The following is a 19187-nucleotide window of genomic DNA, read 5'->3' on the forward strand; positions in this document are numbered from 1 at the left end:
GCCCAGTCCTATTCTGCCCCAGTATGGTTTTCAGCTTCACATAATGTGGGAGCCCTCAAAACCACAGATCTGGCATCTTTATGTTGGAGATTTCAAAGATCGTCTAACTGCATGGTAACAGGCTCCGATTAAATTCCCTTTTTTTTCTAAAGAAAGCAAAAATAGCAGAATTGTTAGCACGAGTTAAATTAACAGACTGTCAGTCATCGCTGTTACACCGACCGAGTCCCACTTAATTCGATAGGGTGGATTCATATTACATTGGCACCTCTGAGACACCGTAGGCAGAATCTGGCTTCATCTCAAATGCGATGGTCTCCTTTTTCTGTTCCGTTTCCCCCCTGCACACACCCCCGCCCCCCCTCCTTACTGCAGCCTGGGCCAATACTGAGCCATGTCTTGATCACCTCCAGGAACCTGAACTGGGACCGACACTCCAGGGGAGATAAGTCCTGTGGAGAAAGATAAAATACGGAAAAATAAAAATAAATAAGTTCTCCAGTGACATTGCTGTGTGTGAAGAAAAACTTGTTCTAATTTCTCCCTTTGTTTTTTCGACAATCATCCTGAATTTGATCCCCTTTCATCAACCTTGTGCCTGTGCCAGCTCTTTGAAAGAGCTCTCCCACTCCCCTGCTCTGTCCCCATAGCCCTGCAAGTTTTTCCCCTTCAAGTATTTATCCAATTCCCTTTTGAAAGTTACTATTGAATCTGCTTCCACCGCCCTTTCAGGCAGCGCGTTCCAGATCACAACAACTGGCTGAGTAAAGAAATTCTCTTTTTCTCCCCTCTGGTTCTTTTACCAATTACCTTCATCCATGTCCTCTGGTTACAATCTTTTATTATTTCCTGCCTCAAAGCCTTGATTTCGAAAAACTCTATTTGTTCCCCTGCCCCCCCCCCCACCTTCTTAACTTTCTCTGTTCCGGTGAAAACAGCCCCAGTTTTTTTGAGCCTCTCTATTACCTAGGTTCTAGGGAATCTTCACTGATCCCTTTATATGGCTTCAATATCCTTCCTCTAATACGATGCCCAGAATTGCACACCATACCCTAACTGTGTCCTAACCCACATCTTCTATGCTGCCAGCCACCAGGAGGTGAGTAAGAGTAGCCTGTATTAACTAGCTATCCTCCACTCACTGCATTCTGCTGGAGAAATCACCCTGCTTTATTCGGGATATGTTGCTGTAGTTTTAGTCATTAGTTCGTTTGCTGTAGTTCATAGAGACACTTCATAAATAGACTCTGTAGACTGTTTGCTGTAGTGTGTTGTTTAAACAGACTCCGTAGACTGTTTGCTGTACTGCACTGTTTAAGTAGACTCTGTAGACTGTTTGCTGTAGTGTGTTGTTTAAACAGACTCTGTAGACGGTTTGCTGTACTGCGCTGTTTAAATAAACTCTGTAGACTGTTTGCTGTAGTGCGCTGTTTAAACAGACTCTGTTTGTTGAGTACATAGACTTTGTTTGCTGTAAAATAGGCTGTTTGCTGTGAGTCCTGCCATAAGCCCTGCCTGCCTCCAACTCACTGGCTGACACAGTGCAACTCATTCTCTGACACAGTTGTGTCAATAGACACTTCCCTTTATTTGCCTTTTCCACCCCTTTGTAGAAGCTCACAGCCTCCCTACTTCAGCATGTACATAACCACAGAACAAAGGCTTGCTCTACCACTCAATGACACGCTCCATAAAGACATTTATTGAGGCTCCTCCCACAGCTGAATAAGTAAACGCAGCCATTCAGATCACGGGTCCCAAGTTTGAGCCTTGTCTGTATAGCAAGAAAGATTTACATTTATATAGCACCTTTCATGACCTCGGGACGTCTCAAAGAGCTTTACAGCTAATGGAGTACTTCTGAAGTGTAGTCACTGTTGTAATGTAGGAAACGCAACAGCCAACTTGTGCACAGCAAGCTCCCACAAACAGTAACAGATAATCTGTTTTAGTGATGTTGGTTGAGGATAAATATTGGCCGGGGCACCGGGGAGAACTCCCCTGCTCTTTTTTGGAATAGTGCCTTGGCATCCTTTACATTCACCTGAGAGGGCACGCTTGAGTTTAATGTCTCATCTCTCCCTCAGTACCACACTGGAGTGTGAGATCAGGTTATGTGCTTCAAGCCTGGAGTGGGACTTGAACCCACAACCTTTTGACTCAGAGGTGAGAGCGCTGATCCACAGCTGCCACCTAACTGACCACGCTAGGGCAGGAGTAGGATTGCTACGATTGACTTAGTGATCTTGGGTTCTCACTTTGGGGGAGGGGACCTGCGACTGCGCTGGCGCCGCACAATTGAACCCCGGCGAGAGTCGGCACACTCTTACTCATCACATTTGCTGCATGCGACTCACCAGCCTCACCTGTAGAGGAGGCTCCTGTTGAAGCCAGGGACTGCGAGTTCAGGTGCGGCTGCATGTGCGCAGGAGTGTACGTGTCGTAGCTCCGCACGCTGACGGATGGGCTGGCCGGAATCATGCAAGAATACGAGGAGGTTTGACCTGGAACCGGCTGGACAGATTGCTGAAAGACAGAAGATAGTGAAACGTCTCTCTTGAAGACCACCCTTAGAGAGACCGCCGAACGCAGACCCAAAACTCGCTACCGCATGGAGTAGTTGAGGCGAATAGCACAGATGCCTTTAAGCTAGATAAGTACATGAGGGAGAATGGAATAGAAGGATAGAGTTAGAAGAGGAAGGATGGGAGGAGGCTCGAGTGGAGCATAAATGCCAGCATGGGCTGGTTGGGCCGAATGGCCTGTATGCTGTATATTCTATGTAATTCTGTGTAAGAGAGAGAAAAAGAGAAAGTACTTTTTGAAGTGCAGTCACTGCTGCAAAGTAAGAATGTAAGAATGTGACAGAAGGAGTGGATGAGGGAAATGGATGGAGGGAGAGAGAGTAAAATTAGGTATCGGTCCCATCTCAAAACAGCGGAACCTCCTTGTAGGATTTCGCAGTCCTTCTGAGAAGTGGCTGATTTTGGTTTGTTAGCCTCAGTTAAACAAAACTCTTGCCCGCACCCCCCACCCCTCTCCCACCACCAGGGGACTCCTGATCTCCTGCCATAACTCTGGCAGAAACTCAGCAGATCCCCAGGAGGAAGCAGGTAAATGGCCATTTTCGTCCATTTACACCATTTCTCCAGGAGTTTCACCGACCTTCCGCCAAAGTTACAACGGGAGATTGAAGGAATCCTGTGGAAATTCCAAAAGAAAGAACTTAGGGGAAAAATTGGGTTGATTTGTGCCTCCCGGGGGGGCGCCAACGGGGCGCAAATCCCCTAGCACCCGGGTGCGGCGCCGCTGATGCCTCCCGCGAAATTCAGGGGGAGGTTAGTGGCAGCGGTAGCCGGTAGAACCACGCGGCGCTACACCGCCGGCCGCAAACTTCCCTTGCGCCTACTGACCTATCGCTGCACGATAGGTCCGACAGGGTCAGGGGGGGCGGTTTGGCAGCGGCGGTGGCGCTACTTAAAGGGCAGGTGTCAGGCGGCCATTTTTTGGGGGCCGACTGCCAGCACCTGCCCCCTATCCCTTTTTTTTGCGGAGTGCCAGCCACGATCGCTCAGCCCGGCACTCCTCTTGAGTGCCGGGCTGTTTTCATGGCACCCCGCTCCGCAGTGGTCCAGCAGGACCCCGGTGCGTGCAGTGCTAGGACCCTCCCCTTTAATCAGGGGAGGGAGGCCTGCAATGACACAGCGCTACTTGCCACCGCGTGTGGCGCTGTTGCACGTAGCGCCATGATCTTCAGTAGTGTAGGAGTTCGCAAAATCCCCTCAGCCCCTGAAGATCGGGAAATATTAATCCACATCGTGGACGAAGACTTTGTGTGATTTAAATTGTCTCTGGGTTGGACAATGTATTAAAACATACCCAGAACCGCAAGAAGGCTGCGTTAAGCTAGGCAGCACTTGGACAACACTGGAATCAAAGAACTTTGTAAAAAAATCGCACACCTTAAGACAGTGCATTTTTATTAAAAAAAGGTACTCTTGAGTTTGGTAAATTGCCCAGGGATAAAATGGCCATCAGACTGCGTGGCCAAGGACAAAGGGCCTGGAAGCAGCTTTCTGTGTCTGTGAAGCAACGGCAGTCAAATTCTGTCAATCAAAAGGGGAGTTTCCCCTCCCTGCAGAGACAATCGATGTTTGTTTACAGAAACTGCTACAAGGATGTTTGCACAAGGGATTAAACCAATTGACTGTGGTTTCAGTGACTACAAGATAATGGGTTTCTGTTTACATAGTAATACAACTCCATTCAAAACCCATCAGGGTGAATGGAGATGGTTAGAAGGCTCAGCACAGACATTTGAAAAGAAACACTTAAACTGAGGACGGGAACAGTTTAAAATGAATGGGTTTGAATTACCCATTAATGGACAATGGGGACAGTTGGATTTTGTTTTAGCCCAGAAACTTCCGGATTTGGGTGGGAACACTTCGGCCCCAAAACTGGGGTATAAGAGATAGCTTCTCAGAGGCATCTCTCTCTCTCTGGCTTGCCTCCATGTGCCCTCTACAGTGTGGGAGTCTGTCTGAAGAAGTAAGAACACCAGCAGTTTACTTTTAAAACACTGGGGTGTTTCTTTACTTCAGGACAGTGAAGATCTCGTGGGACACGGAGCTGACACTGCAGTGGTGAGCATATATATTTCTGGCCTTCCACAAGGCAACTTAGGATAGGCTTAGGGGTGGGAGTAAAGTGGGGATTTCGTTAGAATTGTATTTTAGTCGATTTCCCTCGTTGTGTCCGTTTTTTCCCTCTCCTATTTAAGCAATTTTACCGTGATTACAAGATTGTGTGGTGTAGTTTCTTAGTTTTAATAAAGTTTGACTTTCTTGCATCCAGACCATTTGTCTGTTTTAATATATCATCAATTATAAGTTCCTCCAGTCAGAACTGGAAGGAGGGGTTTAGCAATTCGAAACCGCTGATTGGAGCCGGTCAAAGTGCAGTGGCAAAAAGGCAGCCTGACAAGGTAAATTACCGTAAACCAGGTAAAGGAATAACATTACCGTAAACCAGGTATTGGATGCCCCCCTACAGTAGTAGCGGCTCAAGGAGGAGGTGGAGCGCTTCCAGTAGCACCCTGCCTCCTGCTTGGGGCACTACTACTGAATTTCCAGCGGAGGGGTGCTAACTTTTTTGGGGAGCTGCAAATTTCCCCCCCCTTGTCTTTATATTACATGGTCATATCCTGATCATTATATAGGGCACGATGTCCTGATCATTATATAGGGCACGATGTCCTGATCATTATATAGGGCACGATGTCCTGATCATTATATAGGGCACGATGTCTTGATCATTACATAGGGCACGATGTCCTGATCATTACATAGGGCACGATGTCCTGATCATTATATAGGGCACGATGTCCTGATCATTATATAGGGCACGATGTCCTGATCATTATATAGGGCACGATGTCCCGATCATTATATAGGGCACGATGTCCTGATCATTATATAGGGCACGATGTCCTGATCATTATATAGATCACGATGTCCTGATCATTATATAGATCACGATGTCCTGATCATTATATAGGGCACGATGTCCTGATCATTATATAGGGCACGATGTCCTGATCATTATATAGGGCACGATGTCCTGATCATTATATAGGGCACGATGTCCTGATCATTATATAGATCATGATGTCCTGATCATTATATAGGGCACGATGTCCTGATCATTATATAGGGCACGATGTCCTGATCATTATATAGGGCACGATGTCCTGATCATTATATAGGGCACGATGTCCTGATCATTATATAGGGCACGATGTCCTGATCATTATATAGGGCACGATGTCCTGATCATTATATAGGGCACGATGTCCTGATCATTATATAGGGCACGATGTCCTGATCATTACATAGGGCACGGTGTCCTGATCATTATATAGGGCACGATGACCTGATCATTATATAGGGCACGATGTCCTGATCATTATATAGGGCACGATGTCCTGATCATTATATAGGGCACGATGTCCTGATCATTATATAGGGCACGATGTCCTGATCATTATATAGATCATGAAGTCCTGATCATTATACAGGGCACGATGTCCTGATCATTATATAGAGCACGATGTCCTGATCATTATATAGGGCACGATGTCCTGATCATTATATAGATCACGATGTCCTGATCATTATATAGATCACGATGTCCTGATCATTATATAGATCACGATGTCCTGATCATTATATAGGGCACGATGTCCTGATCATTATATAGAGCATGATGTCCTGATCATTATATAGATCACGATGTCCTGATCATTATATAGATCATGATGATGATGTCCTGATCATTATATAGGACACGATGTCCTGATCAATATATAGGGCATGTTCATATCCTCAAGATGTCCCAAAGCACTTCACAACCAAAGAGTTGCTTTATGAAGTGCAGTGAATAGTTTGTAGGCAAACACAGCAGCCAATCTGCATACAGCAAAAGCCCACAAACAATGAGAAAAATGACCAAGTAACCTGTTTTCGGTGGTGTTGGTTAAGGGAGGCTAGGACACCAGGGGAACTCCCTACTCTTCCTAAAATAGTGGATCTTTTAGGGTTCACTTGAACCTCAGTCAGACGTGGCCTTGGTTTTAACATTTCACCCAAAGGACAGAACTACAGACAATGATGCATTCTCAGTTACTGCGCTGAGGTGTCAAACCTAGATTGCGCGGTAAATCCTGGAGTGGGGCACGAGCCCCCGTCGTTCTCACTCAAGGGTCAACATTGCTACCAACTGAGCTAAGCTGGCATTGCATACAATCTGCTGCAAGTGGTGCCTCCACACATTACCATCCCACTCCCACCTTGGTAGATCTTACCTGCAGCGGGAGATTATTTGCCATGGCAAAGGCTGGCATCGGTGGAAGCCCACTGTAACTGTTTGTGAGAGCGGCGTCGTTTCTGCCCAACATCGGTCCTGAAGAGAATAAAAATAACGTCAATAACACCTCACGTTAACCGACTGAACCGACTTCAGCAGGGGCAGGAGTTGGGGGCGGCGCCATGGGCATCGCCATTCTTGGATGACGGAGGGAAGAAGCCACCCAGGATTCCTGTGCCCAATCGCCATGTAGTGATATCTGCTGGGAAGTGCAGAGGTAAGGGTGCTGGGCGTGGACAAGGTAGGGCTTGGCTGTGATGCCGCCCCCCAAGGTCAAATAGCCCGTCGAACTGGACTATTTTGGCTCAAACGTGAATATTTGGCCGTGGTTGTAAGGGGCACCCAGTGCCTGTAAAGCCAGGGGCTTCAGAAGGCAGTGGCAATTTCTTTCCAATTCATTCCAGCTCCACATAGAGATTTGGAAGATCATTTTTTGAAACTACTTTTTCATCCTTTTACCCGGAGAATAGGAGGCAGCACATGGGACAATGCTGCAAGATTGGTGTCAAGGCCCAAGTCCCAAGGACACATAGTAACGGGAGGGGTAATGGCTGTGGGGGTGGGTAAAGAGACAACGGTCTAGAAGAGACAGCGATCCTAGGGGACAACATTTTGTAGAGTGCGGGGATAGGCGGCAGGGGGGAACAAATTACAAACTCATAGCTACACCCCTGTGTGGAGCTGGACCCCAGCAAGCGTCAGTAGCTCGGGAGAAGGGAGAGAAAGAAAGACTTGCATTTATATGGCGCCTTTCACAACCTCAGGACGTCCCAAAGCAATTTACAGCCAATGAAGTACTTTTGAAGTGTAGTCACTGTTGTCATGTAGAAAACGCGGCAGCCAATTTGCACACAGCAAGCTCCCACAAACAGCAATGTGATAATGACCGATTATCTGATTTTTAGTGATGTTGATTGAGGGATAAATATTGGCCCAGGACACCGGGGAGAACACCCCTGCTCTTCTTCAAAATAGTTTGACGTAAGAAAACTACTAGGCACTTGGTCTAAGTGTTAAACAAAGCTTTAATCAACTGTTTTACAACATGGAGGTCTAGTTGTGTCCTTCACTAGTTCCTGTTAAAGAATGTCCTGCGCAAGCTGGGCCCGTGCCCGAGTATTTATACTCTCCCTGGACAGCACCACCCGTAGGCCGCTCAGTATTACTTCATAAGTCTTTCTTTCATGAATGCCTGATTCATGTCATAGTGCCCATGGGATCTTTTATGTCCGCCCGAGAGGGCAGACGGGGACCTCGGTTTAAGGTCTCAGCTGAAAGACGGTGGTGGTGGGGGGGGGGGGGGAAATGGGGGAGAAAAAAAAAGGGGAGAGAATTTTTAAAAATAGTCTTCCGGGATCAGAGAAGCGTTCAATAGGCCCAGTTCCGTTATAATGACCTGAGGTTGCGGGCTGCGGGAGCGACTGATAAAGCGTTGGCGAGAAGCTGCTGTTGATGGGGACGTGACTCGAGCCGCTACATGCCTGCCTCCTTTGATTGCGGAGTTTCTCTTCCCTCCTCCACTTGGCGCGGCGATTTGAAAACCATACCTTGAGCGTGAGAAAGAGAAAAAGAAAATGCAGCAAGGCCCAGGTGGGTAGTAAGTGTCAAGGGGTTTTAAGAAAGATGATAATAAGGCAAAACGCTATTGAATTCATATATTAAAAATAGCATACTCCGGACAGCAGAGAAGTTGTCAATTTGTCCGGTTAATAAGGGAGGACGGCCAGGAATAGTGTGTCAATACCAAAAGAAGAAAGACTTTCATTTATACTTTTACAGCCTCAGGACATCTTGAAGCGCTTTACAGCCAATAAAGTACTTTTGAAGTGTAGTCACTGTTGAAAAGTACGATATGTGGCAGCCAATTTGCGCACAGCAAAGTCCCACAAACAGCAATGAGACAATAACCAGATAATCTGTTTAAATGATGTTGATTGAGGGTTATATATTGGCCAGGACCCCTGCTCTTCTGCAAATAGTGGGATCTTTTACATCCACCTGAGAGAGCAGACGAAGGCCTCAGTTTAACGTCTCAACAAAAAGGCGGCACTTCCGACAGTGCAGCACTCCCTCCATACTGTACAGAAGCAGCAGCTTAGATTATGTGCTCCAGTCTCTAGAGTGGAGCCTGAGGAAGAGAGTGTTTGAAGACCACGGTCTCAAACCCGGCACTAAGCTCATGGTCTACAGAGCAGCAGTGATACCCGCCCTGCTGTATGCCTCAAAGACATGGACCATGTACAGCAGGCACCTCCAAGCACTGGAGAGGTACCACCAACGCTGCCTCTGCAAGATCCTGCAAATCCATTGGCAGGATAGGCGCACCAACGTCGGTGTTCTCGCTCAGGCCAACATCCCCAGCATCAAAGCTCTGACCACGCTCAATCAGCTCCGATGGACGGGTCACATTGTCCGCATGCCCGATACGAGACTCCCAAAACAAGCGCTCTACTCGGAGCTCCGGCACGGCAAGAGAGCCCCAGGTGGGCAGAGGAAACGCTTCAAGGACACCCCTCAAAGCCTCCTTGAAAAAAGTGCAACATCCCCACCGACACCTGGGAATCCCTGGCCCAAGACTGCACAGAGTGGAGGAGAAGCATCCGGGGAAGGCGCCGAACACCTCGAGTCTCTTCGCCGGGAGCAAGCGGAAGCTAAGCGCAAGGAGCGCACGTCAACCCAAGCACCCCACCCACCCGCCCCTTCAACCACCGTCTGCCCCACCTGTGACAGAGACTGTAGGTCCCGCATTGGAATCATCAATCGCCTGAGAACTCATTTTTAATGTGGAAGCAAGTCATCCTCGGTTCCGAGGGACTGCCTAAGAAGGAGAAGGAGCTTGAACCCACTAACCTCTGGCTCAGAGACGAAAGTGCCCCAATGAGCCAGGGGCTGAGAAACAAGGCAGAATTCCTGTGTTCAACAATGGGGGGGCTAAGGAGCCAACTCCAGATCGATTGGTGTCGGCTCTGTGACAGCTGGTGACTGTTTCACCTTGTTATAAGGTGTCTGGGGAGCAACAGGCACAAGCGGAAACCCACATGCACCTCGATTTCTTAATAATCTTGGTTGTTGCCACAGCTCCAGTCAAAGCTCATTGGAAATCAGAGACACATCAGCCCCAAAATGGCATGGACCAATGTGGCAGGCTCAGGCTATTAGCTCAGTGGCGTCACTGAAATGACCGCAAAACTCGGCTCCCTAAATTGAGAATCCTACTCTGAGGCCCAGTGTACAATCGTTGCAGGGACACCTGGGGCTGGATTTTCATTGAGGAGTCGGGTAGTAGGCGGGACTACAACTTTTGGGGTTGTAGTCCCGCCTCCATCGAGTTCTAGCCAACCCACGCGATTTTGACTTGATTGACCTTGTTAAGCCTGCCCAGCGGGCTCAGCAGGCCAATTAAGGGCCACCCGGCAACAGGTGACGTCACAGATTGAAATTTCATCTGTCAAGGCCTTTTGACAAATGAAATATCAGCGTTTGACAGCTCTTTGAAGCTGCCAAACACTGACAATCTGTATTCTAAGTTAATTCCTTCCTCTTAGGATGATTTAGAGATCTCCCCGGAACTGAAAGCTGAATGCTGCAATTTTTGACAGCTCGCAGCCATTCTGCTTTCTGTGCCGGTGAGATGAGGGACTCCCGAGACCTGAAGGAAGGAAGGCTGTAAAGGGAAGTAAAGGGAAGTAAAACTTCTTTAAACACTTTAAACACACCAAACACACTTACCTTTGCACTCATGCACCCATCACTCACCTGAACACCGGACATCTCGGCCCCTCCAAGCCCTTCAGCCCGACGGCCCGCCTCGCTAACTTGGCGTGGTTTGGAGCTGTCGGGAATCCCACACCTCAACATTAAAAATAGGGATTAGGCTAAAAACTGCCTGTTAACTACCTGTTAACAGGCAGTTAATTGGCACTAATCCCCTTCCCGCCTCGGGGAGGCGGGTCCCAGTGCGGGGCGGGTACCTGCCTCCTTTGAAACTGGCATGGAGGCGGGTTGGGTGCGGGATGGGGTCGGGTGGTACCAGGGATGAAGGACTTCAGCTATGTGGAGAGACTGGGGTTGTCCTGCTTAGAGCAGAGAAGGTTAAGAGGAGATTTGATAGAGGTGTTCAAAATCATGAACAGGAGTAAATAAGGAGAAAATGCTTCCAGTGGTGGAAGGGTCGGTAACCCGAGGACACAGATTAAGGTGATTGGCAATATATTGGTGAGGGGGGATGGTGGGGGAGGGGGGGTGGGGTGGAGGGTTGACGAAGCCCCCTTTGTAAGGGCACTGCTCAAGGCAACTTGATTCCTCCTCCGGCAGAGGGACCTGGCACTCCCTTGCCCCCGGGACCAGCTAGCTACCACGAGCATTTCCAGGGTCTTCGGCAAGTTGCACCACAGATATGCCCCCCAAACCGCCAAAGGCTCACTCCTGGAGGCCCCTCCCCATGACCCCGTGAAAATGAAGTCCCCTTTTGGACAGTGGCAGAACCCTGCAATCCCAGCACCGCAGATTTCAAAATGGGAGTCAATCTACATCCATGCTTTTAGTTTTAAGTCTAGACCTAACAGCATCTCTCTATACTCATGAAAATGTGCTTCTCCAATCCAACAATTTCTGTTAACCAAAGGTATTAGGGGATATGGGGCAATGGCGGGTAGATGGAGTTAGGTCACAGATCAGCCATGATCTCATTGAATGGTGGAACAGGCTCAAGGGGCTCAATGGCCTCCTCCTGTTCCGATGTTCCTAGCAGTCTCCAGAGATCAAGTCACTTGTGTTACAGGGTACTACTAACGAGGGGAGGGTTACCGCAACAACATATTATGCTTCTAACATAGTAAAACATCAACAGGTACAACATAGGTCAGATGTAGAGTAGAGTTGGCTCCATCCATTCAAATAATGTGTGTTAACTCCAATCACAACAGCATCCTTAGTGCCTCAGATTCAGAAGCTATAGGGAACCTCATTTTGTCGCACTCTAGGCCATAGAAACCTCGAGTTACTCATACCGACACGGACACATCCCTTTTCCAGTTACCTGTATTCTGGCTTCGGGCAGGTCGATTTTAGCCGCTAACCTTTCTCTGGCAAAGACATCTGGGTAGTGAGTTCGTTCAAATTCTTCACAAAAAAAAAGAAAAAGAAAGTTGACAATATTCAGTGCTGGAAAGCTGAAACTGGTTACTAACATAAGGAAAGTGAAGAGAGTGAGAATAGGCCATTCAAACCAGGGAAACTCATCCCTCTACTCCCCACGCTCTCACACCATACTATCCAGATGCATTATAGGAACACAGGAGTTACCAGACCAAATAATAAAGGGGGTCGGTCATTTAGTACCGAGATGAGGAGAAATTTCTTCACTCAAAGGGTTGCGAATCTTCGGAATTCTCTACTCCAGAGAGGCTGAGTCGTTGAGTATATTCAAGGCAGAGATCAATAGATTTTTGGATACTAAGGGAATCAAGGGATACGGGGATAGTGTGGGAAGGTGGAGTGGAGCTCGATGATCAGCCACATGATCTTACTGAATGGCGGAGCAGGCCCGAGGGGCCGAATGGCCGACTCCTGCTCCTATTTCTTATGCAAAAAGACCAAGATCCATCTAGTTCGCCTTCTACAATCCTGGTTGTCGCATGATGTGATTTATTTGTTCATGCGATGTGGGCGCCACTGGCAAGGCCGGCATTTATTGCCCATCCTTAATTGCCCTCGAGAAGGTGGTGGTGAGCCACCTTCTTGAACCGCTGCAGTGAAGATACTCCCCAGGGTGCTGATTTTGTCATAGCAGCTTGGCCATTTCAGAGAGCAGTTAAGAGTCAACCACATTACTGTGGGTCTGGAGTCACCAGGTAAGAGATGGCAGATTTCTTGCCCTAAAGGACATTAGTGAACCAGATGGATTTTTAATGACAATCCAATATTGAGGCTAGCTTTTTTTAAATTCCAGCTTTATTTAATTGGGTGGGATTTGAACTCATGGATCATCAGATTACTAGTCCAGTAGCATAACCACTGTGCTACCGTTCCCCTGAGATGTGATAATGGAGTTGTCGAATAATCTCTATCAGTGAGTCTACAACAGACCCAGACGAGGTGAGGAAAACCCCCAGTGGTGGAGAGCTTCGGTGACCAGAGGTCCTCCTGAGCGCGCCACACTCACCTCATGGCAGGTCTCGAATTACTCGTACACTTTCAGGCTGCTCGCAACCCTGGTAAAGCCGCTTTGTTCAGTACATTAACCATTAGCCCCTTGTGGATAATTGGGAATCAAGATATGGCTAATTGCGTTCTAGCTTAGTAAATAAAAAATGAGTAAACGCCACTGTCGTTGGGCGTGTGATCTCAGAGTTGCACGGCAGGTGCGTGTGAACTTTAACCTTTTTGTGCGTTTGTTGGTAAAACAATAAGACGAAACTCAGAGTGTGCAAGTGTTTTTTTGATCGCTGTGGCTTCTTTACTCCCTTGGTTACTGAATGGCGGTAGATCATAGAATGGTTACAGCACGGAAGAAGGCCATTCGGCCCGTCGAGCCCGTGCCGGCTCTCTGTTCGAGCACATCAGCTAGTCCCACTCCCCCGCCCTTTCCTCCTGGCCCTGCACATTTCTTTCCTTCAGATACTTATCCAACTCCCTTTTGAAAGCCATGATTGAGTCTGCCTCCACCATCATTTCAGGCAGTGCATCCCAGATCCAAACCACTCGCTGCGTAAAAAAGTTTTTTCTTGCATCACCTTTGGTTCTTTTGCCAATCACCTTAAATCTGTGTCCTCTGGTTCTCGACCCTTCTGCCAATGGGAACAGTTTCCATCTACTCTGTCCCGACCCCTCATGATTTTGAACACCTCTATCAAATCTCTTCTCAATCTTCTCTGCTCCAAGGAGAACAACCCCAGCTTCTCCAGTCTATCCATGTAACTGAAGTCCCTCATCCCTGGAATCATTCTCGTAAATCTTTTCTGCACCCTCTCTAAGGCCTTCACATCCTTCCTAAAGTGCGGTGCCCAGAATTGGACACAATACTCCAGTTGGGGCCGAACCAGTGTTTTATACAGGTTTATGATAACTTCCACACTTTTGTACTCTATATCTCTATTCATGAAGCCCAGGATCCCGTAAGCCTTTTTAACTGCTTTCCCAACCTGCCCTGCCACCTTCAATGATTTGTGCACACATACCCCCAGGTCTCTCTATTTGTGCACCCCCTTTAGGATTGTACCTTTTAGTTTAGATGTCCTCTCCTCATTCTTTCAACCAAAATGTATCACTTCACACTTGTAAAGTAGATACGTGTGAAGTATGCTTACCTGTATTGCGTGGAAGGCGTTTTTTACTAAAATTAGTGCGTGTGGCTAAAACGGTATTGCCATAGCTACACTGTGGCTGGTCAGCGATTTCTATTAGACAACACTGTGATAAAGGGCATCAGAATATGCAATCCAAGATTGATCTGTTGGTGTTGGGTGATCTCCCATTCCCATCTCACTCCAGCATTATGCAAAAAATTTGACACCAAGCCACATAAGGAGAAATTAGGGCAGTTGACCAAAAGCTTGGTCAAAGAGGTAGGTGTTAAGGAGCGTCTTAAAGGAGGAAAGAGAGGTAGCGAGGTTTAGGGAGGGAATTCCAGAGCTCAGGGCCCAGGCAACAGAAGGTATGGCCGCCAATGGTGGAGCGATTATAATCAGGGATGCTCAAGAGGGCAGAATTAGAGGAGCGCAATATCTCAGAGGGTTGTGGGGCTGGAGGAGATTACAGAGATAGGGAGGGGCGAGGCCATGGAGAGATTTGAAAACAAGGATGAGAATTTTAAAATGAGGCATTTTAAATGCAAACATACATTTTGTTTCCCCAATAGGAGCTCTCCCTGCCGCCTCCAGATGGCATGGTCACTCCTCAAACTCGGAGAGTGATTGGTCAGTAGGAGGTGCTCTTCTCCAGCTCATCAGTACCCCTTCCCCCTCTATCCTGAAGACGGAGCTCTCTACTCTGGGGGGGTGCTCCATTTAAAAGGCTGGCCAAGAGCTGATGGAAACATCTCTGTGACAGGAAGGTCAAATGTCATGTCGAGGTGAACTCGTAACCCTCAGAGTGGGCGAGGGGTGGGGGGGTGGGGAGTCAATTAACTGCAGCCAAAACCCAAACACGCAATGCTGGCCAGCCAGCCTGGGGTACATTAAGAGGCGTTACTCTGGGCACTTCAATCTGAGCCTGACTCAACTCGAGTTGCCAACTCAGATGTGACGTATTCCTGGAGGCTGCATCACACGACCTCCGACCTCCAACCGTCCCACCCTATCAAACAGCCTGCATTCCTCCATCTCCAATATTTTTATTACTAATAAACAAAGGTGTTCAAAAAAAATTTTTTTAAACCGCACCGTTTGTCTATGATTTTTCTCCTGGGTTGCTCGCAGCCGTGTCCAGGAAATTAATCTTTAATTCCTGGAGACTCCAGGGCAATCCTGGAGCATTGGCAACTCCTAGACTCAACTTGCGTGATAAACTAAGAATGAACAGAACAATGCACAGTAACTTATATTTAGGTAATAATCAATGGGTTGGGGTCTCTGGAGCTTCCTTGATTGCCTTTGAAGAGTCGGAGAAGAACGTTTGACAGCTGTTCATAAGAACATAAGAAATAGGAGCAGGAGTCGGCCATTCGGCCCCTCGAGCCTGCTCCGCCATTCAATGAGATCATGGCTGATCTTCGACCTCAACTCCACTTTCCTGCACCATCCCCATATCCCTTGATTCCCTTAATATCCAAAAATCTATCGATCTCTGTCTTGAATACACTCAACGACTGAGCCTCCACAGCCCTCTGGGGTAGAGAATTCCAAAGATTCACCACCCTCTGAGTGAAGAAATTTCTCCTCATCTCAGTCCTAAATGGCTGACCCCTTATTCTGAGACTGTGACCCCTGGTTCTAGACTCCCCAGCCAGGGGAAACATCCTCCCTGCATCTACCCTGTCAAGCCCTGTAAGAATTTTGTATGTTTCAATGAGATCACCTCTCATTCTTCTAAACTCCAGAGAGTATAGGCCTAGTCTACTCAATCTCTCCTCATAGGACAATCCCCCCATCCCAGGAACCAGTCTGGTGAATCTTTGTTGCACTCCCTCTATGGCAAGTATATCCTTCCTTAGGTAAGGAGACCAAAACTGTACACAGTACTCCAGGTGTGGTCTCACCAGGGCCCTATATAATTGCAGCAAGACATCTTTCCTCTTATACTCAAATCCTCTTGTAGTAAAGGCCAACATACCATTTGCTTTCCTAATTGCTTGCTGAACTGGCTACAGGTCACTGTGCTACTTTGTCTCTCCCAGAGGTGGGGGGGGGGGGGGGGGAGGGGTGGGATACAGGGACAAGTCCAGTAAGAAGCAGAGCGAGTGCCTACGAGCCCGATGGCCTTTCTGCGTCCCGTGTATATAACATAACCTTTATCTGAAGGTGCTACGTTTTGAATATCTTTTTGAAGAGCGAGATAGCAAGGTGGAGAAGTTGAAGGAAAGAATTCCCGAACTCGGGTGCAAGGTGCCTAAAAGTTCTGCCACCAATGGTGAAGGGAGGGCGGGGGAATGCAATGAAGACCAGAGTCAATAGAGAGGAGTGGGTGGGATTTTGCAAGTCAATACAGTGGAGGACAGGGAGCCAATAGAGGTCATCCAGGACATAGGTAGCAGGGTTGCAGTACTTTGCATGGGATAAGATACAAGCAGGGGAGTCTTTGCAATAGCAAGGTAGGCATGAGAGGTGGGGAAAGAGGGAGGTTGAGAAACAGAGTTATAGAGAAGACAGCAGGAAGGTAGGCAGGGGAAAGAAGTAAGGAAGTAAGGAAGAAGGTAGGGAGAATAAGGAAAAAGCAAGAATGAGAGACTTAAAGAAAGGATGAGGCAAACATGTATCTTTATGACTTTGAGCGAAAGCTTGGGCGGAAATTTCCTCAGCGTCGCTCCAGCTCCACCAGGATTTCTGCTGCCCTTCCGGCGAAGTTACGGTGAAGTTCCGGAGCTGGAGCAGCTCCAAGGAAATTCCCAGCCTTCATTTCTACCAGGACAGTTGGTACCTTTCTCCAACGCCTCGATCTGATCCTGAGTGAACGATGTGCGGTTTCGCTGGAGCTTCCGCTTAAGCTGGAGTCGGATCTGGGACTCGTCGGAATCTTCACCATTCACGTTGACCCCACTGCCATTTTCACCTCTGACCTCCAGCTGCTGGCAGCTGTCTGTTTGAGAAAAGGGGCACAGTGCCGGTGTCATAAAGCTCACACAGCCCTCAGGATAAGCAAATATACCTCGTCTAAAATATATTGGGCCTTGAGAGGGAGACTGCAGGACCCTGCAAATATGATCTTACTATTAACAGAGAATCTTACTTTTAAAACTTAACTTCGCTGCAGTATTACAGTTCTTAAAGTTTTCTATACAGGATATCCATCAATATCAAAATACCTTTGATCCCCGAGGTACAAAGAGTGGTAGACCACAGAGGCACCTCTGCAGCCAAGAATCGCTTTGCCCGATTAAAGCGACTTTGCTATCTCACTTGAAACTTCAATATTTATACCCTTTTTCAGTGGTATTTCCTTTAAAGTTTCTGCTGATGCAAGTCAATTATCCCTATTCATTTTTCTGCTGACCTCTGCAATTTTTTACTGCTCCATCAGCTTGTAATATTCCAGAATCTTGTCTCATCTCCAGGTGTTCTGGGTTCACCATATAAAACGGTGTGAAGGGCAGGTGTCCCTATTTTATGTCATCTTTACGAGGGCAGATGTTCCTTATCTTAGGTGCCATCTTTACGAAGTTTAAATTAAAACACCTTATCCAGGGTGAACCATTGTTTTTGTTCCCAAAAGTCAGCCTGTTGGAGCCATGCACCTTGTTTCAATAAGGTTATTTATTCATGGTCAACAACTGTCTTATCTCACTAGCCAGAATACTTTCATAGGATAGTGTATTTTTCTAAATATGTTATACGGCTTATTCCTTCACAGGTGGTGGTGTTCCCATGCGCCTGCTGCCCTTGTCCTTCTAGGCGGAAGAGTCGTGGGTTTGGGACAACTGAAAAGCGAGATGCTATTGTAGTAGTGTAGGCCCAATAGCTAGCAACAACTTGTATTTATATAGCACCTTTAACGTAGTAAAATGTCCCAAGGCGCAGCACAGGAGTATTATAAGACAAAAAATTTGACACCAAGCCACATAAGGAGAAATTTGGGCAGGTGACCAAAAGCTTGGTCAAAGAGGTAGATTTTAAGGAGCGTCTTAAAGGAGGAAAGAGGTAGCGAGGTGGAGAGGTTTAGGCAGGGAATTCCAGAGCTTAGGGCCTAGGCAACAGAAGGCACGGCCGCCAATGGTTGAGCGATTATAATCAGGGATGCTCAAGAGGGCAGAATTAGAGGAGCGCAGATATCTCAGGAGTTTGTGGGGCTGAAGGAGATTACAGAGTTAGAGAGAGGGCGAGGCCATGAAGGGATTTGAAAACAAGGATGAGAATTTTGAAATCAAGGTGTTGCTTAACCAGGAGCCAATGGTGCGAGTTAGGGCATGGGCAGCCGAGTTTTGGATGACCTCAAGTTTACGTAGGGTGGAATGCGGGAGGCCAGCCAGGAGTGTGTTGGAATAGTCAAGTCTAGAGGTAACAAAGGCATGGATGAGGGTTTCAGCAGCAGATGAGCTGAGGCAAGGGCGGAGACGGGCGATGTTACGGAGGTGGGAATAGGCGGCCTTAGTTATGCTGCGGATATGTGGTCGGAAGCTCATTTCAGGGTCAAATGTGACACCAAGGTTGCGAACAGCTAACAAATCCTGGTCCATTCTTACACACAAAAGGCAGGCAAAAAGAGAACAGCAAATGCCGGGAACATGAAACAAAATATACTGGAAATACACAACAAATCCTCACAGCATCTGAGAGTGAAACAGTAGCTCAATGTTTCCAGTCTAACTCTCATCGGAACAGACGACGGGTGAATCGGCCAAACTGTAACCTATCTTTCCCTTTGGACGAGGCAGGGGGTGAAATTGGTCTGGAACGGTCGTGCAAAAACGGGGACGATAGCGAATCGGCCGTCCATTTCGCACCCCGCCTGTTATTCCTTTCCACCGAAGTCAACGAGCGGGCTGTAAAACGGGCGGTTGATTCACTATTGCCTGTTTCGCACTAGCGCCCAATACCGCCCCCTGCGCATTTCCAACATTCTCTGCTAAGCTGGTCCTTTCTGCTCTCCCAAACAATTCAGCGGGGGGG

The 19187-nt window shown here is 47.7% G+C and overlaps 1 protein-coding gene across 1 annotated transcript in view; it reads right to left on the reverse strand.

The window, feature by feature from the left end:
* Nucleotides 1-366: 366 nt before the first annotated feature.
* LOC147099507 (paired box protein Pax-6-like) overlaps nt 367-19187 on the reverse strand; it is a 33840-nt gene continuing 15019 nt past the window's right edge. The window contains exons 3-8 of the mRNA XM_085969201.1: nt 17002-17160; nt 11966-12048; nt 8324-8474; nt 6866-6963; nt 2367-2526; nt 367-452 (exon numbers count right to left, since the gene is read on the reverse strand). Coding sequence (XP_085825327.1) covers nt 367-452; nt 2367-2526; nt 6866-6963; nt 8324-8474; nt 11966-12048; nt 17002-17160 — 737 coding nt within the window. The remainder of the gene's footprint in view (nt 453-2366; nt 2527-6865; nt 6964-8323; nt 8475-11965; nt 12049-17001; nt 17161-19187) is intronic.

This window comes from Somniosus microcephalus, chromosome 28, assembly GCF_052327205.1.
Source record: "Somniosus microcephalus isolate GS21.2 chromosome 28, FLI_Smic_1.0, whole genome shotgun sequence".
Classification (NCBI taxonomy): Eukaryota; Metazoa; Chordata; class Chondrichthyes; order Squaliformes; family Somniosidae; genus Somniosus; species Somniosus microcephalus.